This window comes from Python bivittatus, unplaced genomic scaffold, assembly GCF_059951505.1.
Source record: "Python bivittatus isolate LINGU-HERP-01145 unplaced genomic scaffold, Pbiv_v1 ctg000700_np1212, whole genome shotgun sequence".
Lineage (NCBI taxonomy): Eukaryota > Metazoa > Chordata > Lepidosauria > Squamata > Pythonidae > Python > Python bivittatus.
Window position 1 is genome coordinate 93,363,204 of NW_028277098.1, and position 26,055 is coordinate 93,389,258.

General features: G+C 40.3%; 1 protein-coding gene across 1 annotated transcript in view; it reads left to right on the top strand.

The window, feature by feature from the left end:
- The window catches only part of PHACTR3 (phosphatase and actin regulator 3), a 161,199-nt gene that overhangs the window by 19,537 nt on the left and 115,607 nt on the right, over window positions 1-26,055 (top strand). Inside the window, exons 2-3 of the mRNA XM_088153987.1 lie at window positions 16,174-16,335; window positions 21,527-21,604. Coding sequence (XP_088010113.1) covers window positions 16,179-16,335; window positions 21,527-21,604 — 235 coding nt within the window. The 5' untranslated portion in view covers window positions 16,174-16,178. The remainder of the gene's footprint in view (window positions 1-16,173; window positions 16,336-21,526; window positions 21,605-26,055) is intronic.

Genomic DNA, 26,055 nt, shown 5'->3' on the forward strand with positions numbered 1-26,055 from the left:
TCGGCCCTCTAAAACTGCTGTGGGGAGAGCATTAAAGTGTACTAAAGTTAGTGCTCTTCAGAATTTGGAAACAGTTATGTGGTGTAAGTATCTCGCTGGTTTATAAAAAGGGGCTTGACTGCTCAGAAAGACGTTCTTAGGTACAGCAGACTGGTCCTGTTGGGCTTCCAGGTCCTTGATACATTGTTTAAATGCGCTGAGTGCACACTCACAACCCATCATTAGGAATGCCTCCCTGGAAAAGCCGAGATGTGGACGTTTGTGAGATTGCCCTGAACCATATTGATTTGTAATTGTCCTCAGTGAGGAAAGAACTCAAACTTGTGAGAAAGAACAGTAACTTCAACCAATGTGCTATGATAAAGGTCCATGCCCCTATTAATGTAGGACTTTAAAACACCATGTCTTTTTTACAGTATTAAAGATGTGGTTATCTTAAGGAGTCAAGTAGTTAAAGGAGTTGTCCCCATTTTCAGGCTTGAGCAGAAGTCTGGCAAAAAAGAAAAATCTGGCTTGAAAGAAGTTCCCATGCATTCCAAACTTCCAAATTATTTTTTGAAGCAGGAACAAAACCCTAGTAGCACAGCTGTTTGCAGCAAGCCATGCAATGTAATGTAATGTAATGTAAACCCTACCTTTGCATACTTGCATCCTGTGGTGTTTGCATCACGATGTCATGACACACGTTTTGTCCCTTGGCCTTCTGGCAGATGCTTATCCCTTTAGGTTTTTTGAGGGTTTGAGGTTTTGACCTTTCAACATATTTCAGGGAAGATGCCAGAAGTTGGAATCTTTTGAGGGGTTGGGTCCTCTGATTATGGAGCCCATTTTATGCAGAGAACTTCCTGGAATTATTGAATTTATATTACATTATGTCATTCAGCATATCCATGGTTTATGTATTTTTGTCTACTCTAGAGGAGTAGGTGTTAGAGGGAACTGGAGAGGAAATGGTGTCTAGCATTTAATTATTTGGTTCATTGCTTGAAGGGTTATGAATTCCGGTTCCAGTTTTTTCCTAGATAGGGAGCCTGAGATTGTTGTTATGCATACTAGCTGACATAGGTCTGCAAGGAATAAGAATGAATAATGCAATGCTCCAGTCCTGGACACATCTCTTTGGGAGATATATACACTGAAGCTTTTTTTCTGAATAAGTGTGCAGAAAATTGCCTTTTAAAAGAACAGACTTACAAAAAGAAGCATCATACATATTGTTGGCTCTCCCCCACCCCATTTCCTAGGGGAGCAATTTAACTTATTGCCTCATTTGGTTTATTTCAGTTTGCTTGTCTGCGGTTTGTCTGTAGATCATTTACCGGGGTCCCTGAATTAGTTAGCTGCTGCTTTTCTCTCTTATTTTTGTAAGCTGGTTCATTGTTGATGCTGATTTTTATGGCATTTTGTTAAGCAAGTATTGAAGGCCATTTGGCCCAAAGGTGACATGCTCCTAATAAACCATTTGAGCACGATAGCCTCCTCTTTTTCTTGCAGCGTAGCTCCAAAGCTTAAATTTAACTTCTCGTTCAGTTGTGAAAAAAAGAGAAAAAAGCCGAACCTTTTCTAAGTCCCGTAGAGAAATTGCAAGATAAAATAATCCAGATCTGCAGGCTTAGAAATTCAGGAGCATCATAAAAAAAGAAAAGAAAAGAAAAAGGAAATTGGGTGCACCAGAAGACCAAACCCAACCTTGGAACAGCAGATCTTTCCTTGACTGAAGGATGCGGTCACCTTTGGCAGTTCTTGAGTAAGTGTGTGCAATTACAAAATGGAAAAAGGAATCAAGTTGGAACAGAAACTGTGTCTTTTATAGCCCGCTGCTCCTGTAGCTGCTCTCTCAGCTGGGTTGGCAGGTGACATTAAAAATAATGGCAGGGGAAGGTTGCTTTTTGCCTCTGTCAACACACTGCTTTATTGTGGAGCTGCTGGTTATATCTGAGGTGGGACAGGGAGTCCTGTTTTCTGCATATCATTTTTGGTTGGCAGGGGACGTTTAACAGTGGCGTTGTTAAAATCCTTTTGGAATGGCCAAGGATTATATTTAAGTGCTATTGTTTACGTTCTGTTTCTAGTTTGTGAGAGGTTATCAGCCTGTAAGGTGAGGGAAACCATTGTGATCGTGGCAAGCTCTCCTGAGTGGTGTGAAAACACAAACAAAATACAGGTTTTATGGCTGTATCTGGTCTTCATTTCCTTCAAGTTCAATCCCAATCGGGAACATAGCTTTGCTTTTTTTTTTTTTTTAAAAAAAGAACATCTTTGTTTTTATATATGACTTTTTGCCTAATATGTAGCTAGATGTGATGGGCACCCCTAACTCCCTCGATCTGTGGTAATTGTCCACTGGGGCTATGTCTATTTTTAGGCAAGTTTTCTTCCTCTATTTGTTTCCCAGAGATAAGGGAGGATACTGCTTCTTAAGAATAAATGTGGAATTTAAGTAACAGACTTCTTGTGTATGGGTATTCTTAGAAATAATGAAACCTTTTCATGGTAGAATCTGTCAGTTTTAGTGGGGTTGGCTTTTATCATCATAACATTACACTCACAAGTGCTAATCCATTATGCATTACCAGGCCCTGTATTTTAGCCCTGGGAAATGTTGCTTCCTGACTTTGGCCTCACCTCTTTTGAACTTTTCAGTCTGTAGATATGCAATATCTTTGTGTTCTTGGCCCTGGAAATCCACTCTCCACCCCTTCATAGCTGTAAGACAAATAGCTGATCTATGGGTAGAGAGGTAGGAAGAACTGAAGAGGGAGAAACATATGAAACATATGAATGTTCTGGGGTTAAATCAGCCTTGATGGCAGTGTGATTGCTTCTGAAGTCCATCTGCTAGGGGACTAAAAGTCCTCCTTGTGCAGTTGGTTGGCCACTATGAGAACAGATTGCTGGACTAGATGGGCCTAATTCAGCAGGGCTCATCTTATGGTGGTACTGGTTCCCAGTTTGGCTGGCTTCAAAAATGTTTTGGACCAATTCATGGAAGTCATGAGGATCAGTGGCTATCAGCTTTGATGACAGCATGACTGCCTCTGAAGGCCATCTGCTGGGAGACTACTTTCCTCATGCAGTTGGTTGGCCAATGTGAGAACAGACTGCTACACTAGATGGACCAGGGGTCCCGTTCACCAGGGCATGGCTTATGTTCTTATGTTCTTAAACATCAAGCAAGACAATGTTTTTCAATTGTTACTCTATCCCTTTGGAATAGCCTTTCCCCAGATGTTTGGATGGCACCCTCCCTACCAGTATCTAGGAAGAAAGTTAATAAGGACCTGTTCCACAGAGCTTTTAATTTGTAAGGACTGGGCATGTAGGTTGGTGTGGTGGTTTTTAATTTGTTTTTTATTGATACTGGATTCTATAAACTTCCAGGAGTCTTCTTGGATTAGGGCTTCTATCTGTGTATTTCTCTCTTTGTGTGTATAATTACTTGGGCATACATCTTTAGAAGACCAAAATTCTTACTTGGAAATCCAGTGCTTCTTGACAGTTTCCCCAAATTGATAGAAAAACAAGCATGAATGGGAAGATCTGGATCCATCCGGTCTAAATAAATACCTGGCTTTTTCAGCTCAGATAATCTTTGCAGCAACAGGAGTATGTATCTGCAGCAGAAAAATTAATGGCCAATTGTGGTCTAAGAGTCACACTCAAGTTGGGAATTAGGTTCATCTGAAGTAACCCTGAAGCTGCTCAGAAAGCTCACCGCGCCATCAAATGGCCTGTTTCTCTTTTTTTCACTGAGCATGAAAATAACGATTGACCATAAATCTGGCAGGCAAGGATTCCTGCTGGCATGAATGAGAGAGACAGCTAAAAACAGATGGGTTTAGTGAAATGAGTTTGTTTCTGAAAAAGCAGACACCAAAATAATTTTGGCTATGTACCTCTTTCTAGTTGGCTCTTTGGGGCGGCACAGATCTCCCAACATTACTCTCTAATTTGTGGCCAACTCATCAGTGGAGAGCACAGAACGATGTGAATAATCTCGTGATCTCATGCCTTAGAACAGTATTTCTCAACCTTGGAATGCGGGCTGGGGAATTCTGGGAGTTGAAGTCCACCTATCTTAAAGTTGCCAAGGTTGAAAAACACTGCCTTAGAGTGATCTCATACTCATCACTCTACTCTTTCGACTATACCTTGGTTTAGTTCCCATTCCCTAAGTGTCTCTTGTTTGGGGCTGGTAAACATAGAGGCAGGTTCAATCAAAGGGCAAATAGCAGAGGAGTTCTTATTGGCAACCCAAAGACCAGCGATGGTCAGACAAAGATTAAGCAACCCATACCAGATAGTGAACAGTTGTTCATGAGATCCAGGCAGAGAGATCGAAGGTGAGAAGCTGGGCGGTCAAGAATTGACAGAGTAATTCAGAGGATATGTCAGCATTAGCCTGCTCCTAAGTGAAAGCTTTGATGGCTTTGCCTCTTGAGCTTCTGTCCAGCATCCAGTGCTGCTTATCAAGGGTAGGCATATACCATATTTGGTCTGCAAAAATCCAGAACATTCTGTCTCATTTATAAACAAGAAACAAGCCTTTTTCGTAAATCCAATATAGGAAAATTATCCAGGTCGCTCTCTTGGTTTGTTGTTTGTATTTCCCTTTTAATTATCAAGACACCAGCTGGTTTCTTTTGTATGTCCAGTGTAACATCTTTTACCACGTCATTCTTGTAGTCTGTCATTTTTAAATCATCTACTCCTTCATGAAATGTCAGATTGTTCATCGACCCCCAAACATTTATTATATGAAAATAATTTAACAATAACTCCTTTCATTAACAGTACTACAAATAACAACCACATCAAGATCAACCCCTTGGATAATCCCACCGACCCTTGGGGGTCAATACTGACCAGTTTGGGGAACTCTGATTTAAACCAAGAAGGGATGCTTTGGGACGCGCACCAGAGGTTGGGAGAGTGGAGGCAAGTCTTCTTGATAGCAGCCCAGGCTATTTATTTATTTATTTATTTATTTATTTATTAAATTGGTATGGCCGCCCATCTCAATTGCATGACTCTGGATGGCTAACAGTTAAAAACAACATTATATATATAGTAGTTTTCCTGTGAGATAAGGAATGCCCCCACATTGATTGCTTTGTGGAAGGCAGTGAAGATGTTACTATTTACTCATGTTATTTTTATCCATACTAATTTACATCTGGTTTTAGGTTTCTAAGGTTGGTTAATTTTAATGCACCGTGCTGAGCTATGATTTATCTGTTACAAGCCACCCAGAGTTTCTACATCAAGGCAGTGTACACATTCTATAATTAACTTTGCTTTGAGGCAAAGACTTAGCTTCTTCTTTGAAGCATCACTTTCCAGGATAAAGCATGAGATACACCAAGGATGCTATGTAATATATACATAAATATTTAATATACTTACAATGTGTAATCAGCAGGAACATTGTCCTCATGAACATCTGGATACTGAACATCCTGAAGTCACGCAATAAGGAGAATATTCTGTGACTTCACACAATGAGACCCACTGGATTTTCCCCGGGACTGTAGATGTGAATGATTGAAGCTATTTTCCCAAGCAACTGCTCCTAAATCTGCCAGCAAAAGCAAGCGAACAAGAGGGTGAATTGGGTAGGCAAGGCAACAGATTGAATTCCTTTTTAAAATAAATAAATAAATAGCAAGAATTAATTGACGGCTTATCTTGATTGAACTTTTGCAGTGCGAGGGAGAGAGAAATGGGGATAGTGCTTCCAATCTCTCCTTACTGCAGGGAGAGGCAACTATTTCGTAGCTGGGTGCTGCAATTTATGTTATTTTTTTTTTTTTCTGGCCTTCCAAGTGATGTGTTCAGGGATGTGGAGACATTATCGGAGGATTAGCCCACCTCCTTGTCTTCCTCCTTCTCCCTGGAATTTTTTTTTTTAATGGAAAGAAAGTATATTAACCCTCATGGAAACTGAACATATTTATTTTCCAAAAAGTCATGCAGCCAAAATTGGGGATCAGTTTTGCCATCAAAGACATAGGCAGCTTATGGGCTGTGGGTTGCCCATTCTGCCTTCATGCATATAAGCTAGAAGTCTGCATTAGTGGCCATTCATTTTTGAAAAGCCATAAAAAACAGGGGATGGTTGTTTTTTGGGTGCCAATCATAAGCAGTAGGCCGGCATGAGGCAACCCGGATCTGCCTTAACAGCAGGTGCTTGAAAAAACAGGAAGACGCTTCTGAGCATGCTCAGTTGCCTCTTCTGTATTGCAAGGGTTGGTTGAGGCAGTTGAAGTGAAGCAATGTAGGTTGCTGTCCTTATAGGAGGAGGCATGTTTCCTTGTCAAAGAAGCTTTGAAGGAGTGCCTTGCTGGAGCCATCACTTGAAGATCTGCACAGTTTCCATGAGTGTACTGAATGCTGCAAGACCATAGCTATCACCATACTGCAGATAAAAATAAGTGCACTGTCATTATCAGGAACATGCTAAAGTCTTCTTTTGATTTCCACATTTCCTACTTTGCCCATCACATCCTTGCATATCCAGCTTTCCTGAACAGCTATTATGAATACACCTATTTTACTATTTTTTCAACACCTGTTTCTTTTTTTGTTTTTAATTTCCCAAAGCTTTTTAGTATTTTCACGTGGATGTGCTCCAATGGAACCTTTTAATTAATTTTAATTCTTCTATGTTAGGTTTTGCTGCCTAGAAGTTATTACTGGCTGCATGCTATGTATTTTGAACAACTATTTTTAGTTTAAAACTTGTTTAGATTTTTTGGAGGGAGGAGGGACTGACGGCCCTGGGATTATTTTTATTTTGAACGGCGACATATACAGACATAATTCTTTAAAAATAAATAAAACAAAATGACAATTTTATATTTTTACAATTTTTTTGGTAAACTACTGCTTAATTTTATAACATGCATAAAATAAAAAGGTGCTACATCTGAAATTTGGGTTTCTCTTAACATAAACTCTTAATATTCTAACTTTCCGTGGTCTGTTAAATAAAGATAAATCTACTGTTCACACAGAAATTACTGCAATTTATCTTATTTTATTATTTATACTGTGTTATTACTGTTGATATTTATGTATTACTTGGATTTTAACAGTGACTTGTACTTTTTAAAGCAGTGTAGGATTGTAAAACTAACTACTGAAATATTGAAAATTTGTACTTAAACAAATTTAGTCCTACTTAATTCTATGATTCATGCCCATTTTCTCCCTCCCTCCCTCCCTCCCTCCCTCCCTTTTTTTCTTGTTGGTCATATTCTTTGTTCTTTCCCAACATTTTAAATAAAAATATAACAAATAAAATAAATACTTTTTAAAACATAAAATGTTTCCTTGTAGGTAGATCTTGAAGACCTGTGAGCAGATGGCATGAAAGATCTGGTTCTCATTTCTGATTTTTCATGAATTGAGAAAGAACTGTGAATCCCAGATTCACTTCAATATCAATCCGTGTCTAATTTATATGCTGAGTTGTGTGAACAATAGCTTCTCATTTCTTTTGTTTAGCTGTTCTCATCTATCAACCTTTTTATTAATGCAATTTATTTTTCTTGGACCATGGGTCAAAAGCAAGGGTGTCTCATTTTCAGATTTTGCACCAACATTGGGCTAACAACAAGCCCAACTGCACAGGAGATGCAACTCTTAAGGAGTGTTACCATAGCTTGTTAAGCTGATTTCCCAAAACACAAAAACTTTCTGATTAATGTCCTTTCACCTTTTCTTAAAACTTTTTACTGCTGTTAAGTGATGTCAGAAAATGACAGACACGGGTTCGGTTGTCCAGTAGACAGAAGTTTTTATTGGGCACGTTTGCAAAGGTGGGTCCCTCCCGCAGCAATGGAGGAACCCCGAAGCAAGGTCTGACAGGTTTTTATACCCCCTATCTGTCCTCCCCCTCCTACGAGGGCTTGGCTCACAATCTCACCTTTTTTATTGCCCCGGAGCACCGCTAATTAACCGCAAAACCGCAGACATTCCACTCAATCAGCGCAATACACATTCCAATCCCCACTTGACCCGACAGCCGCCCCCTGCCGTTTCTCTTCACTCTGGTGCGAACGTGCCTTTTGCCTGCAGTCTTTCCTCCCTCCTGCCATCCCTCTCCACTCTGGTGCGAGTGTGCCTTCTGCCCATCCTCCCTCCTGCCGTCCCCCCAAGGCTGCCCCATGGTGCACAGCGCTCTCCCCTAGCAAACATGGTTCGTTTGAGGCCCTCACTTCTCCCTGCCTTCTCACAGTGATAATGTAGCACTTCCAAGGCTGGTGGAAAAGAAAAACCTAAAATCTCCAATATCAGTAGTACTATTTTCTTCTGTTTTTTTTTTTTTAACCTTTTCCTCATTCAATTTGAGAAAGGGGAATTTGCTTTTAAAATTACAGAGGAAGATTCTTGTGAAATCTTCATAGTTCTTTCACTTAATTCTGTTATCTGGTGGCCAAGAAGTATATATGAATTTCCTGTCTTCATTCTTCCTGGCTTCCTAAGCTTCATTTAAACCCACTAAAGTTGCAGGCAGAGAAATTAGATGGATGACAATTCTCCTGGTCACCTTGTAACTAAATAAATCCAAGGATACCACTTTCTTTCTATCAGAATGTCTTCAAAATGTTCTTCTCCCTTAAAAAAATTTCTTAAACAAATTCTTCTTCTTCAAAGAGATTTGCTAGGGGAAAACATGCAGAAAAATTTCTTTGCTTATTAATCATGGAATCTAGTCAAACAGCATTGTACTCCCAAATCCTATCCAGGGAGATAATTCAGAAATTGTGGCAGATGGTATTAAATGCCACCAAGAGATCTTAGAGGACAAAGTTACATAACTCCTATCAGTTTGCTGATGTAAGTCATCCACCAGGATAAGTAAATATATTTCTGTCTCCAGCTTCTGAAATCTGAAGCTGAAATAAATTTAAATGGTCAACATGGAACTGAGAAGACATCACAGGTCCCCAGACTTTGTTCTGGAAAGGAAAAGTAGATTATGAACAACTGATGCCCGAAACTATGACATATAAATTTCATTTCTTTAATAAAGAATTCCCCATGATGTCTTTCATGGCAGTGACATCCATGCCATTTATCAAAGAGGCAAAGCCTACTTTATCAATTCAGCTGTGACAATTTTGATCTCTGCTGGAAGAATCAAATCCTATGACTGCAGGCACATATTTGAATGAGCATTCAGACCTTTAAAATCTGAACATTAAGAAAACCTCAATGGTTTCAGAAATGCAATATCATTCATTCTATTCATTTTACACCTCTATTCAGGAAAAACTACTCATCCATAAATGTTCAACTTTGAGAATGATCTACATCCGCGAACCTGCCAGCATCCAAATATAAAACTTCTGGACATTTTTATGACGACTTTGAGGGAGTGATTTGCTTAGAAGACACTTCAGCTGAAGCATCCTCATGAAGCACTTCTTTAAGTGAAATGATGCCCTGAAATGAAGGGTTGCATTGGAGTGGTCATACCACTTCTACCTGAGCAACAAGAGACATCAGTGAAAGGCATGTGCAGAAACTTCTTTGGCCAAGGCAGTTGAGTTGGATCATCTCAGTGATATTTGAAGCTGAGTGAACCACGTGTGGCTACCTTGTATTTGCTTGGAAATAAGATGAATCATTGACCTCTGAAAGTGGAATATGTTTCAACTCATGTCCTAATCATTCTGAATTTTATATAAACAATTGGTCTTAAGGCTTAGCTGGGCAATCCAGACTGGCTGTGCTATATCTAAGGGGAGATTTTTTCTCAGAGGATCAGTAGCAGCTCAGCTTGTCTGAGCTTGGAAGAAGAGTTGGACCTGGTTAGTACCTGAACAGAGGACCACAGGGAATTTGAGAGCTATAGATAAATATGATATATAACATATATATCAAAGCTAGTATGGTTTTCCCCAAAGAAATCTCTGGAATCTTTTAACTGAGTTGCCCAGAATAGAGGATGAAAACTGAGAGCAGTCAGCTAAGCCACCTTTTTGAGTTTTTTTGACTGAGTCATATTTTGGAAGGCTCAACGTCTAATTTTTTCTTGAAAGAGTCATGGAGACAAAGCTTGCAACCTGCTGTCCTTAAATCAAACTGCTCTCTGCTTTTCTTTTAAATTTAATGGGATCATATCTCCCTTTCCTCATGATTTTGACAGGTTCATTATTCAGGAAATTGTATTTGCACTTGTATAACATCAGTTAATTTCTCTGTTGCATCATAAAGTTATTAGTCAGAAAGCAAAGACTGGTAATGTTGAGGATAATCTAGGAGGGAACATTCTTAGAAATTGTAGGGGGTTTTTTTTTCTATCCATCCATCTGCATAACTTTTTGTAAGGTAATGTAGTTTTTTTAAAAAAGGCATGTCCAGTCCCTTCTTCCAGATAAAGTTTTTATCATATCATCATTCTGCCTCATTCATAGTACTTCAGAGGACCTTCAGATATTATTATCTATTTGTAACCATCCAGTGTGTACCTACCATGTCTTCCATTTTCTTCCTTATTAGGAAGATTCACTACCATGGAAAAAATACAGTAGCCATACCTTGCCTTTAAGTGATCATGCCAGAAGCTCATGTACAATTTAGATATCTACATGATGGGAATAATAAAGGCAAGAGAAGGAACTAGGATCTAAACAAAGCACAAGGTGGTTCAAAAAAATTTTTCTTAAGTAATTTATTATATTCTCTGAATTAGAAGGAAATTTGTTTCAGAATGGAATGAGTTCCACTTTCTGTGGAGCAAACTGAAAGGAAACTCATCAAATTTTTGGCTTTGGGAAGGGAGCACCCTGATTTTTCCTTTCTCTTTCTGGCTCTGATGATGCAGTGCCACTGACCAAACCATTTGACATGTTTCAGAATTTGGGGAAATACTTCTAAATATATTCAAGGCAGGAAACAAAAAATCTTCAAAGGTTGTCTTTGAACTCCTCCTGATTTTCTCTCTCAGCAGTAAGCCAAGTTGCTGGAATCTGTGATGTGTCAGAAAAGACCATCAGTCATATGTGCTGGTGTGATGCTTAAGGCAAGTTGTACTGTAGAATTCTGGATTCATGAATTTCAAAAATTAGCAACTTACCAGGATTTCTTGAGAAATCAGCTTGGTCATTGGGTCTCCTCTCATTTGAGTGAGAACTTATTAGTACAGGACATACTGTTGATGGAGGGTTCTTTGGCTCAAAGTTGAGGATTGCAGTGTTCTTTGAAAAATGTTTGTTGATCTGTTCAGAAGAACTCATGGAAGAAGGTGACATTGCCTCCCCAGGCAATGAGACAGCTTGCTTTCTGGGGTGGACAAACGCACATGATTCATGCTTTGCATTATAGAGTCCCAATCTTTCTGATACCTGTGCTGCAATATCATGGATGATCCAATTATTTACTTTCCTTTGTGTCTATTAAAGCTTCTTCAGTTAGGAAACTCTTTTGTAATAGCATGGTTATTTTTGCAGCGGACTCTAATCAAGGAGTAAGAAGGCAGGAAAAGCCAGGTTAAGTTCCTGTTATAGCACCCAGTTGATCTAGCTGATTCCAAAAATCTAATCAGGGTTAGATCCAGTTAGTATTTGCATGTGAGACTACTAAGGCATCTTAGGACCATAGACTAGACTGGGGGATTAAAAAAAACAACAACCTAAAATAAGATGGTCGCAAGCCACTTCTTCAGTGTTGCCCAAGAAAACACCACAGACATAGTTACCAAGAGTTAAGCTCAGTTTGAGAGAGGCTTGGCATGAAGCTCATCAGAATCAGACCTGATAAATAGTTGGATGGGATTTGGGGATTGTTTACACTTGCATTGGGGCTCATCTGTGATTGTAGTGGCTGTATCCAAACTTAGTAACGCTTGGCAAAAAGCCATTGAATTCACTGAGAATAGCTTTTTTGAATTCAGTGTACAAAGCAATTCTTGGAATACAATGTTTTATAGAAATCTGGAATGTTCCATTTAGCCTTCAAACTACGTCTATCTGGTAGTTCTGAAGGAGAGTTTTGCTGTTTTCTAGAAATGAATCCTTTGAACTAGAAGTGGTGGGTGCCATTCTGGACATGGCCCTGTAAGAAGGTTTTGTACATCCCTAATCTTAAGACTGTTTGTTTTTTTCACATCAAAATTATATAAATGCTTCTCTTTCCTGCAAATATAGTACTTAGGGCTCTAGTATTTAACTTTAAAGGCAGAATGGCTTGGAACCAGAGGAAAAGGTGTTCAGAATTGATTCATAAATTCAATGGGCCTGATGTTTGTCATGACTAATTTGTCTCACTAAGTTCAGTAGGTTCTATACGAAGCATAACTAAATCTGGATCTACACCTTCATTTTAATTGGGCGGGGGGGGGGGGAGACTCAAACTCCATATTAAAGTTTAAAAGCCCCAAGTAGCTGTATTTTCACCCTTATAAAATTGAGTCAGCAATTCAGGGTGTTTCTTTAATGTACCATTTCACAAAGCAAATGTCTACGCCAGTGTTTCTCAACCTTGGCAATTTTCAGATGTGTGCTGGCTGGGGAATTCTGGGAGTTGAAGTTCACACATCTGAAAGTTGCCAAGGCTGAGAAACACTGGTCTATACCATTATTACTCTAGTGGCAAATGATTCAGAAATGCTTTGCATATTGCTCATTTAAATATTAGAGGTGGTTAAAATAAACATGCAAATTGCCTTGTAATACTCATTCTTGAGAACTAACATGTATGTGGTCACGTAGATCTCACAACAGGGTGGCCCACACACTTGTCATACTTCTCTGCTATTCTTTTTCAAATGATCACCTGCATTGTTATAATACTAATAAAAACCAGCCTATCAGAGCCCTCCTTTCAGGCTGCTGCATGACCTCCGTAATAATACAACCCTGCTACTAATGAAATTGACAGCTACACAAAGATGTGTAGTTAAGAAGTGTAAAAATCGGGTTTAACTAAAAGTATTGGTGACCAGGAAAATTTTGCTGGGACTGATGATTTTTCCTAGAGTGCTTGACCCTGCCTCCTGTATCCTCCCTGCCCATCTTGGCAACCCAAACCTATCTTTTCTGGAATATAGTAGAAAATATTGTTGTGGTCCTCATTTATTATTTACTGCTCTTCCTCCCAAAGGGACTTCAGAGGAGCCTCCCTTTGTATGATTAAATAGAATAATATAAAGTTATTGAACCAATTTTTTTTTTTGAGGCTTCTTTGGTTTAGCAAAATAAGAACATTTTGCAACCTGGCTTTTTCTTTCTTTTTTTTGGATTTTGTTTCAGTTTTGTTTGACAAGGAGGGAGGGAGGGAGGGAGGGAGGAAGGAATGAATCTTTTTTTTCCCCTTTGACTATCCAGTAGTTTTGGAGGATAGCCTAATGGTTTTTTGGAAATTAATCTTCTGAACTGGAAGTGGTGGGTGACATATTCTGGGTATGGCCCTGTAGGGAAGGTGTTGTACATCCCTAGTCATAAGTCTATCTTTTTCTTGCTTGACCATAATATATATATATGTTGACATTATATATATATATACTGTACTAGAGGGCACTGTGCATTGGTAATATCTTTTGACTCGGTGGAGCACAGGTAGTTTTGAAAGGGCTCTGGCTGTTGGCTGGAGTTTTTGTTCCACTGCAGTCTTAACAGTTTGTCCGTAAGGGGGTGTTGCATTTGGACCTGAGTGTTCTCACACATTTTTAAATATCTTCTCTTAAATATTGTGAATAGGTTTGTGTGAAATTTGGCTCAAGATAACCAGGTTAGGGTGACTATGCTAATACTGGGCAGAATCTACCCTCTGTTTTTCCCCTGCAAAAGTGGCTCCTGTTTTTCTACCCTCAGAGAGCCTTTGGATTGGTTTCACATGTTTTGATATTTTTCCTTTTCCTTTGCTCTTGCCAAGTTGCACAAGATGCAGTTCTGTTTTTGTTTTTCCTGTCCTGCATCTCTATCCCATTGCAACCTCCCTGGTTCCTTGATCTGGAAAAAAAAAACCCTTGAGAAGAAAGCGTTCTCTCTCTTTTTTCCCACGATGCACTGTTCTATTAATCCATTTTCAAACAAACACACATAAAATAAAAATGAACAATCACCAAAGAGAAAGAAAAAAAATACACAACAAGAGAACACATAAAGAGGAAAGAGCCTCCTGCCCCAAAGTCTGTAAATGCAGCTTTCCTTTGATGCGGTCTGCTGGGGTTTTATTAAAGTTTGGAAGCCCACAAGATGTACTGTGATAGACAGGATGCGCACACAGGCACATACCCTGGTTCAATTTATAACTATGATAAGGGTAAGAATTTTTTATTTTATTCCAGAGCCTGGGGTATCCATCTCCCGGATATGTGGATGGTTGTTTTACGATGCTCAGCTCCAGGGTTTTAATTTTATGTTTTGTATGTACTGCATGTATTTTGTCTATTTTTACTGTGCTGCCTAGAGTCACATACATGAGATGGGCGGCTATATAAATCAAATCCAATCAATCAATAAATTAATTTGGCCTTTCGCTAACATTTCCCCAAATTCTCTTCTTCTTTGGAAATGTTTTGAAAAACATCTTCTTTGAAAATGTTTTTCAAAACCATCTTCTTTTTCATCCTTTTGAGGGAAAGTGACTGAAAATGGTCATTCATTTTCAATGGTCATTCACTGAACATTGGTTCAAAGGATCATCCATGCTGTATTCACCTCACATTTGGACTAGTGCAATGCGCTCTGCATGGAGATGCTCTTGAAGACCACGTAGAACAGTGTTGTCCAAACTTGGCCACTTTAAGATGAGTGGACTTCAACTCCCAGAATTCCCCAGCCAGCATGGCTGGCTGGGGAATTCTGGGAGTTGATGTCCACTCATCTTAAAGTGGCCAAGTTTGGACAACACTGACGTAGAAGCTACAGCTATGAGTGCAACCATAGTCAATAATGGGCATGCCTCAGTACGCCCACGTGACATCTCTGCTGTGTGAGTTGCACTGGTTGCCAGTTAGCATTTAGGTACAATCTGAGTTGCTGGTTATTGCCTATAAAGCCTGTCATGGCATAGGGCCTGGTTACATGAGGGTTATCTCTCCAAAAGTTTTGCCCTATCCTATATGATTGGACAGAGTGGGTATACTTTGGGTCCCATCAATCAATCTCACTGTCAGAACCCAGGAAGTGCACTTTCCGTGCCACAACACCTGCCGTCTGGAACAGCATCCCCCCAGAGGTTGGTAGGGCCCTACCCTGGCAGTGTTAAAATCTGGCTGTTTCTCCAGGTCTTGGGTTAGGGTGGGTGGTGAGCTGCCAGCCCCACTAGGAAGAGCAGACCATGAAATCAACTCCCCAAGATGGCGAAAAGTACTTCTATTGAGATGGGCTATAATAACAGAATCTGGCAAATCTGGTTGTGATGCAGCTCCTCCTTCTTATATTCCAGTCAGTCAGAGAGGTGTCTGCCTGAACTGTTTCCAAATGTTATCTTGTCCTGTGCTTTAAAAATGCTTCAGCTCTTTTTGCCTAGACAACAGTTCCTGTACATTTCTGTCAAGATCATCTTCCTTCTCTCTACATGAGCCCTTTACAGGATTTGATGTTAGTTTGAATGGTTCTGTTGTGGACGCACATCATTCTTTTCCTTGTTTAATGTTGTACACTGCCCAGAGTTTTTATGGATTTGGGCACCCTTCCAAACATGACTGACTGACAGACAGACAGATGCAGAATAAAATGTTGACATAGAACTCTATTATACTGGAGATCAAACCTGAGAAAGGGTCGAACCCCTTTCATGCTTCCACATCATGTGGTTTGCCCTGAAAAGTAGGGTTGGTCTTTCACACATAGCCAGCACTGGTGGCCCAATTGGGACCTTAGTGGAGAATGGGGAACTTCAACCAGAGGCAGATTGCAGAGCAGGTCTGCTATTGACAGGAGAAAGTATATGCTCCCATTAACTTCAAATGAGCTATTTTTACTTGTTAAGTGGAATTGGGTGCTAATTCCAGCTTTTTTCTTTTCCTTTGCGTTCTACAACATAGGGATCCAATTAAGCATTATTTCTCTACAAAACAGCGAAACAAAAATAAAAACAAAAACAAAAACCCACCCACTGATCCTTCACAACACCAAGCCTTACTGTACTTCATTCTCTTCAAGATGTTTTCCTTTCCTTAACCACTAAAACTGTTTTCTCTCACCCCCTTCTCAGAGGAAATGGATCAGTCCCCCGCAGTGCGTTCTGAATATCTGGTCTCAGGGATCCGAACTCCGCCTGTCCGAAGGAACAGCAAGCTAGCCACGTTGGGCAGGATTTTCAAACCATGGAAGTGGAGGAAAAAGAAGAACGAGAAACTGAAGCAGACGTCCACAGGTAAGGGTCAGGCATCACCTGTTTGGCACAGCAAAATAATCGCAGGGCTTCCTCGTAAGTGGGTGGCGGCGAGGCAAATTGCTGTGCCTTTGGAAAAGTGCCAAGACCGTACGTGCATTGTTTTCAAGTGCAGAGAAAATAGAAAGTATTCTCTAGGTTTCCAAATACAGCTATCCTGAGAATCTTGGCGTTTATTCTTTATGAAGCAAATTTGAAAGGCCAGTGCCTTAATGGAAACTGTGTGGGAAGTAGCTGATAAAATTCCAGAAGTGCAGTTGAACAAACATTCTGGAAGCCAAGGATTTTAAAGAGTCTAGCCTAGTTACTAGTCTCTTCCCATGATAGTTGAAAGAGGAAAAAAGCAGATGGATGGATGGATGGATGGATGGATGGATGGATGGATGGATAGATAGATAGATAGATAGATAGATAGATAGATATAGATGATTGATAGATGATAGATAGATGATAGATAGATCAGAATCCAGCTTTTCTTCATGTATAATTTATTTTTGTTTCGTTTTTTAAGTTTAACACAGAACCACGAAAAAGCTGGTTGGTTAGGCTTCCTGTACTGCACATATTAATTTTTATTAGGAAATCTCATCCTTTCTATATTTTTTTTTCCTGTCATCCCTCTCTATTTAAAGTGTGACTACAGCCTTTGCTTCTCCTTTGTTTCTTCTGGGTGACAATGGATTGCCAAATGCTAACTAGTGGCCTGCTCAGCTCGTCCGTTAAAGTTCTACCACTTCTAAAATTGCTAAGGTACAAAATAAGACCAGTGGTTCTGGCTGGCTTTCCGTCTGTCAGATGGCCCACTCTGGTTCAAGCTGAATCGAGAAAGCAGTCCAAAACAAACATCCCCAAATGATTCTGGGAATTACCCCTCAGAATGTAGTCTTCAACCATGTTCAGCTTCTTTAATAAAATTCTCCAACCTTAATTTTGTAAGGATTCACAGCCTATATTATAAAGGTTGGTAACTATTTGACTGTCTCTGTCCCCTATTAGGGCAGTCCAATAGACCCACATTTAGCAGATTAAACTTTTTGAAGGCTGCATCTTAATTTAGCTTCATTTGCTACATTTCTTCAAAATTCAGCAGATGTACATTCTTGGAAATTGTCTTGTATCAGGATGAACTAAGTAGCTCAACATTATTGATTCCAACTATCAGTAGTTCTTTGAGTTTCTGAAAGACCCCTAACCCACAATTTGCTTTTCAAACAAGAAACCTAAGCTGGTCAGACAATATTTTGGGGCCAGTGACCTGGCTGGAATATTGTAAACATGTTGGGGACAATTTCCTAGCATGGATGTCATCAGAGGAGGTTCACCTGTTCACAAATGGCTGCCATCATGGATGTAAGGGGATGCAAAATATTCACGTGCAAGAATGCAGATTCCTATCCCCATTTCTGAATGATTCCTTCTATCCTAGCATGCTTTTCTTTCTCTCTTTCTCTTTCTGGGCACCCCACCAAACAAGATTGGGCAACAGTTATTTGTGTTTTATTTTTGAAGAATGTCTGTGAAGCCTACGTGGGGGCATTGCTGAGAAAGATAGTGCTAAAAGCTGGGGCTTTGCTTCGCTGCTATCAGCTTCCCACTTTTAAAATTAATTACAAGGGAGGCATTCCATCAGATGGCATATAAATATGGCAAAACAAGTGAGTAATTAAATAGGTGAGCGGCAGGCTGGTGTAGTGGTTAAAGCAGCAGGCTAGAAACAAGGAAACAATGAGTTCAAGTCCTGCCTTAGGCGTGAAGCCAGTTGGGTGACTTTGGGCCAGTCAGCCTCTCTCAGCCCTAGGAAGAAGAAGGCCGTGGCAAACCACTTCCAAAAAAATTGCTAAGAAAATTGCCCAGACTTGTTCATGTTGTGGCCAGGAGTCAAAACTGACTCAGAAGTAAAAGAAAACAAACAAGCAGGTTGGTGACAAGGATATGTCTGCAGGCACACTGGCACCTGTGGACATCATGTTGTCTTTCCTCTCAGTAGATACTGGACTTCATTAGCCCGGGGAACTTTTCATTCTAGCTTTCGAATACACTCCCTACATCTAAGCAATTGGTAGGTTGGTTGCCAAGGGTGCCATTTGGGGGCAAGGCAGTAGCTGATGCAGACAAGATACTCAGTGAGCACAAACAACTCTGATGGGGCACATTCGGGGTTTATGGTAAATCAAAGAAAATAAACATTTTGGAGATACCCCACAGGAACTGCAGCAATGTTTCCAGTGGGAGACCTAAGCAGCAAAGAACGTTATGGCATCTAAAAGAAAAAAAAGCTATTTTGTTACCTGATAGTTCAGGAAAGTGTATATTCTAATAGATTTGGCAGCATTTAAAGCAGAAATACACACCCTGAAGCTTCACAGAAGTCTTGGGTATGTCCCCACATCACCTCCAAACATTTTTACCAAAATGTCATTTTTGGTGTGACAAAGGATAACAGGTGGCCATACCTAGATCAACTTGGATGATTTTAAAAAAACCTAAATGTGTCAGATTGGATTAGACCTCTGTACCTCTCCATCTCCATCTCTGTCCTCCTCCTCCTCCTCCTCCTCCTCCTCCTCCTCCTCCTCCTCCTCCTCCTCCTCCTCCTCCTCCATCTCTCCTTGTCCTTGTCCTTGTCCTTGTCCTTGTCCTTGTCCTTGTCCTTGTCCTTGTCCTTGTCCTTGTCCTTGTCCTTGTCCTTCTCAATCTCCATCTCTATATCTTCCTCCTTCTCTGTAACTTTTCATCTCCATCTCCATATCTGCCCATCTCTGTATCTCTCCATCTCCATTTGCATCTCCATCTCCAACTCTATCCCGTCTGTCTGTCTGTCTGTCTGTCTGTCTCTCTCTCTCTCTGGGATTCTGACATGATGGTTTATAGTTTATGGTTTTATATTTGTGATGATTTGTTGTGTGACTGCTAGTACTACAGATATTCCGGAGGAAGAGCCACATGTAGTCTAACCTGCTCCCATCCAAAGTATTCTTGCTTCTTGTTGCCCCTTTTCCAGAGAGCTGGCAACAGCCCTAATGATGAACAGCCTCACCTGGGCCAGCCAAGTAAAACATCAATGTTCCTACAGGGAACTTTGGTCCCATCAGTTCTTTATTATGTGGCTCTGTGGTAAACTATGAACCAAACTGAGATTTTCTGCTTGCAGTTTACTCCTTACTGAACTTCTCAGCAAGACCTGATGGTTCCCTCCAGCTTTATGCCTGTTTCATCACCCTTCCTGTTTTGGCGGGCAGAAACTATCAAGTTTGCACTGATTATAGGGGGGGGAAATAAAGAAGTAGTTATTCTGGTTTTATAGAACAATTATGCATTTTTCAATACATTTTGTAGAATTCTTTTCCTTCACAATTTAATGGAAAGGCAAGTAACAACAACAGTTACTACTACTACTATGACTTCATAATACCATCAGAATTGCCTTTCCGGCTAACACTAATATTTGTCTTGTCTGACATTCTAATGGGTAGACCTCCAGAACCTTCATGAAGATTCATAACCAAAGCATGAAGGTACTAATCATTCCCACGTTTGTACCCAGCACAGGTATTGAAAGATGCTAGCAGTACATTGGGAGGCTCCTTGCAAAAGTAACTGATATATGGAGTTACCACTCTCTCCCCCCACAAAAAATGCTGGCTGATGAGGTCTTGGAGATCTGCTGGGCTTGTCTAAACTTCAGTATAGTCCCCACCTGTATGTTTTTCTGGCATAGGCAGCACTGTTGCACAATAGTAGTACTTCAACACATGCAGGGAGCTGCAGGGCAGTCTGCATTTTAGAAATCCCACAGTGCTATGATATGACCTCATCCTTAGTCACTATACATTATTTGAAATTGAGGTCACTCCATTGTCTCTTGGTCAAGCTAAAAACTGTGATGGGAGGTAGGAAAAGCAAATCCAGTGCCCACAGAGTGGGGTTTTAACCAACTGGAATAGTTTTTAGTGATGGGTGGGAAATAAACAGGGTAATAATTATTTTAGTTGAGCTATAAACCTAACACTTCCCATGATGACACAGAAAGGGCCAGTTTTAGGCTAAAATGAGTAGGCACTGGCCCGGGGTACCAGCGCTGCTCTTCCTTCTAAATAATTCTAAATATGCCAATCTTTGCATTCGTAGGAGGTGATGCCATCAGTCAATGTGGCCTAGGGGTACCATAGATCCTTGAGCTGGCACTGGACACAGATATACAACTTGAGCACATGTGATTCCCCAAAGTCTTTGGTATAACCCCTAGAAACCTCAAAATCTGTGGATTCCTTGGGGTTCTCTGAACTTGGTTGTTTTCTTGCAAACGTTTCGATATTCTCTTCTATTGGTACCTCAAAATCTGTTAGCAAATTGAAATTAATAATTTGAGAAAAGAAGATAATGGTTAAATCCATGACTGAGGAATAATCACATTAACTGTATATCATTTTCATTATGTTTAAATGTAAATGTAAATGAAATCAAATTTAATTTTTGTCCTAGTCTTACCCACTAATTTTGGGCCTAGTATACCAGGAGGTCCTTGTCTATCCCTGGCACACTGCTCAAAAGCCAAGATCATGCCTTGGCCCAGAAAAAAATTATGCAATCTTGCCTTAGGTCTTTAACTGGAGTGTGATGGTGGGACTAGAGAGCTTAAAAGGCCTTAGAGATGTGATTTAGTTCCCAGGGAGGATTAGGGGAGAGGTGTGGGTTCAATTTGATCATAGAGAGCAAAATATTTGATTTGATTAATATAACCAGTTTGGTGTAGGGGTTAGAGCGAACTAGGAAAAATTGGATTTGTATCCTAGATCAGACTTTCCTGACCTGACTTGCTTCAACTTAATTTCCACTGCCTTTGGCTAATATTGCCAGGCTGGTTGTAGGTGGTATAATCCAACCCGTCTGAAGCTTGCAGGTTTAGGAAAGATTGTGCTAGCTCTAAATGATTGACATGGTCCCCCTGAACTACTTGATGAAGAATGGAATACAAATATTACGAATCATCGATACAGCTTGCCCAAAACAGAGAAAAAAAATGACTATTGATGGTGGCCTTCCATTCACTATGCCATGTTTCAAGCTGGACACCCTTCATTCGTTCATGGAGGATTCTTAGGCTATTCATTTCCATTGACTGTCAGCTCTGATGTTCCATGTTGATCATACTCACCCCCCCCCCTTTTTGCAGTGTTAGAGAAGAAGACATCCACAAGGCAAGGCCGGGACGAGCTAATTAAGAAAGGCCTTCTGGAAATTATGGAACAAGGCAAGTGAAAGTGATCTTTGTGGCATTCTATCCCCTCCTTTCTCTAAAAACCTGGAGAGAACTTTGCTGTTAAATAATGAAGCTAGATGGCTTAGCACACATAGAGAAGGTCTAGAAAAGGGCAGCAGGAATGCAGAGCTGATTCAATATATTGTGCTGCCTGAGGCAAAGGAAGAGAAATGGCACTCACTAAAATTCCATTATACAGTTGTTGGTCACGCTGCAGATGAATTTTATTTCATTTCCTGCACTAAGCAGAAGGCCGGCCTCAATGGCTTACTTGCCCCCTTTCAGTTCTATGATTCTGTTGTCCTTGAGAGGAGGGGCTTAGCTGTGGTGCTCATACATACTTTTCATCTCACTTGCACTGTCCAGGATCTGCTACATCAGACTATTGGCCTGTTCTGCCTAACGGTTTGGAGAAATTGCTATAGTCCCATAGATTAGGGGGAAAGGTGGAGTGAAGTAGGAGGAGATGGGTGTGAATTTGCATGCTGTAGGAAGAGGAAAGAGAAACGCTTTTCTCTCATTGTTATTGTACAAGATTATGCCAGGGGAAATTTAGAATGATTAAAAGGAAGTGCAGTGCATAATGAAACTGTAGAATTCAAGTTCAGAAAATACAGTGGTAGCTACCAACTCCATTATCTTTAAAAATGGAATAGACAAATTTTATGGAGCTCTATGCAATCATAATGGCTATATATTACTTTGGCATTTAGATGATTGCCCTTTTTTATGTTCATTGTAAAGGTGTCCAGTCTATTCTTCCCCACCCTCACGCCCCCAAATTGCTTCTCCTTTATCTGTAATAGAGCCTTTCCAAACTAGGGCTCTCTATATTGGATATAATACCATGCCTGTCATCTTTAGCCAGGAGAGTTTTGGGAAGCCAATAGTGAATTGATTAAAACAAGCCAGGGATTACAGACCACAGTAGGAATGTGGTCTGGAATCCATGGCTTGTTTAATTTCTACTGAAGCCAGGGGAGGAATTGAAGGACATGGCTTCACTCTGTTGGAATAATATTTGGAGCCTCCTTATTCTGCACTCCAGTCTTTGTCCACCCTGCCCATGAACTTGTTGCCTTGCCTTGCACTGTCAACTCACACCCAAAGGGTTCACTTTCATCGCAGTTCTGCTTCTCAATCTTCCATGTTCTGGATATTTTGATTTTCTCCTGGAAGTCTTTTTTCTTCTGACCCGGCTAGCAACCCTTGATGATCTTTTGCGACAGAAAGGCTCCCTTAAGTTTGTGAACCAAAAAAATCTTTAGAACCTGGGAGACTTATGCCAGATTCATCTCCTGATCATATATGATAATAAAACTCCATTTTTAAAAGAATGCAAAATTGCATGTGCATTGTATAAACCTGACAAAACAACAGTGATGTTATAATCGGTCGGACATAGTGTTTTGAATGCAGATACAAAATGACTATATCAAATAGTTTAAAAATGGATATCTCTTTCCTGCCTTCTTGAAGTTGCTGGTTGTGCTATGCTGTAACTGGACAATAATAAAATTCTATCATCTCATAATGAACGATCAGCAATAGAATATTAGCAAATGTTTTCTCAAAGGAGCCTCAGCTGAGCCCTATAGAATTCCTTTGTTTCAGATTAGGCTTTGTCACTGGCTCCATAATAAAAATTAACAGGAGTGGGTTGGGATGGGGGAGAAAACTCTACTCCATTCTCCGTTTTCATGCCCTTGATGGTTCCCTACCTTCCTGCCCCCCTCCCTCACCAATTTCCCTGCTGTCATTATGGTCATGGTTTATGTGGATGAACCATTGATTCCATCTGACTTATGCACAAGACTGGTGGCTAACCTGCACATATATCAGTTTATGCTGTTTTGTGTCCTTCAGCTCTGTGGCTATCATTGCATCTGTGTGATGTTAAAGCTAAAAAAAGGAAAAGGATACATGGCCATAAAAGAATGGGATGAATGACTGTAGGAATGAGGGCAGAGATCATTAACATCAATTCCTTTTCATGGCTGACATTACAGGAAAAAATATTGCACCATGTTGACTACACAGTGATGTTGACCCAGAGGGGTGGTGGCTCTTCTGGGCTTCAGGCAGGAATTTTTCCAGCCTTTCCTTGAAGATACTCAGGATTGCCTGGAGATATCCTGCCTTGAGTTACATCCCCTCCTATTCCAGTATAGTTCCTAGGAAGTTTAACCTACATGTAACTTTGAGAAGGTATGTGCATTTCTACAGAGCTGTCTAAGAATACCTGTTTTTAGGTATCAAATACCCTGTTTTGGGCTACCAAACTGAATTAGATGAGATGCTTATGCATCAGCTCATTCATTTCAGCAATTCAGGATCAAATTAGGATTTGGTTTTAGGACAGAACTGCTTTTGTGGGTGGCTGCTTTAAAGATCTGAGATATTGCTTGGACAATATATTGGGTTCCTGGGAAAAGTACTTTCCCAGAGGTCATTGTCTTTGATACTAATGTCAGAATCCCTGAGAACTGTATTTTCTCAAAGTGATAATCAGCATTGTAAAAACCAATCAGCATGATGTGACCTAAGGCACCACAGGTCTTTTTGTTGTTATCACTGTCATAGACTAGGGTGGTGGTTGTATTTCCATTTTCAAGTCATCCAGGTAGGAGGGTGTGAATAATGGTTTGCCAAGAGCAGACTTGTATGAGCCGTATCAGTCCTTTTCCAGAGAATAGATGTCTTGGGTCTCAAGGCTTTATTTTACACTTTTAGTGATGTTAGCCCCTGCTTAAAATTCACCTGCAGTGTCTCTTTTAATAACTACTCATAAGCCTGTTCCGATTTAAGCAAGATAAGCAGCAATTATATCCTAACCTTTCTCAATTAATTTCTACTTTAATGCAATAATTTATGTCTTTCAGATCTGCAATATTATGCCAAACAGAGTACATTAAATCATGAAGCCCCTTGAGTTTCTGTCATATCAGAGTGACTTATGCAATTATCTAAAGAAGTATGCCCCACTCCATTCCCCGCCCCCACTTCTTCTGACTGGATCCCAACTCTAATGAGAGTAGTGTTGTAATGGGTGGGTCGTAAGAGCCATTGACTCATCAGCTTTAAATATCAGTGCCTTGCCCTTGCATTTACCATATATTAAGTGGAGAGAGATTACCACTGATACCTTATTTTGATAGTTGCAATGCATGTATCTTGATGGTTGGGTGTGTTCTGAAAAATGTAGCTCAAAAGAAGAGCCAGTGAATTCTAAATTCAAATCTACCTTTTAAAACATTTCAGTCAGGGCTACTCAACCAATGCTTAAAAGACCACAGTATACCCATCATATTTTGTAACATCCCAGCTATTTAATGAATCCTAAAAGAAAATTGATGATACTCAAGCATAGGATGGAACAGATTCAGATCCCCATATCCTTCAACAGATTAGATCAGTGTTTCTTAACCTCAGCAACTTTAAGCTATGTGGACTTCAACTCCCAGAATTCCCCAGCCAGCATGCTGGCTAGGGAATTCTGGGAGTTGAAGTGCACACACGATAAGGTTGAGAAACACTGGATTAGATTGTGTCAGAAGGTGGAACTTTGGGGAAAGAAATATGATTTAGCAGAGACAAAGAAGAGAAAGAAATCAAATCCACATGTGAATTGTACATGTGAAAAGGATCTTGGAAATAAAGTTGATCACAACTTTATGGTCAGACCCTACCTAGAGTGCTCCACCCAGTTCTGGATAGCACCCTTTAAGAATAATTCAGACAGGCTGGAATAGATGTGAGAAGGGGAACAAGGATGATCTGGAGACTGGAAACTATCTTACAAGGAACATTTGAGGGAACTGGGTATCTTTAGTTTTGAGAAAAGACAGCTGAGGGGAACATGATAGTATTCCTGAAATACTTGAAGGATGCTGTACAGAAGAAGGCCAAGACCTCTTCTCTGTCATTCCAGAGTGCAGAACATGGAATAATGGACTTTAGTTACTGAAAGGAAATATATTTTTTTACACAATGTATAATTCACCTTTGGAATTTGCTACCACAAGATGTGGTGCTGGCTACCAGCTTGTCTGGCTTCAAAAAAGGGTTGGATCAATTTGTGGAAGTCATTGGGATCAATGACTATTAGCCTTGACGATCGTGTGATTGCCTCTGAAGACCATCTGCTGGGAGACTAGTGGGCTTCCATGGGCAATTGGTTGGCCACTGTGAGAACAGATGGGTCTAAGTGGGTCAGGGGTCCAATGCAACAGGGCACTGCTCATGTTCTTGTGTCCTTAAAGGCAGATTCTGGTTGAAGGGAAAAAAATCACTGGCTGGAATGAGGAAGAAAACTACTGGCCTGACTTATTTGGGACAGAGCAGTTAAGAGGTGGCCAAGCAAAGCTGCACTTGTAGACCTTCCACTGGGTTGTGAAAGATTGTGGCGAGGCCTGAAAAGGAATGGGAGGAACAGCAGACAT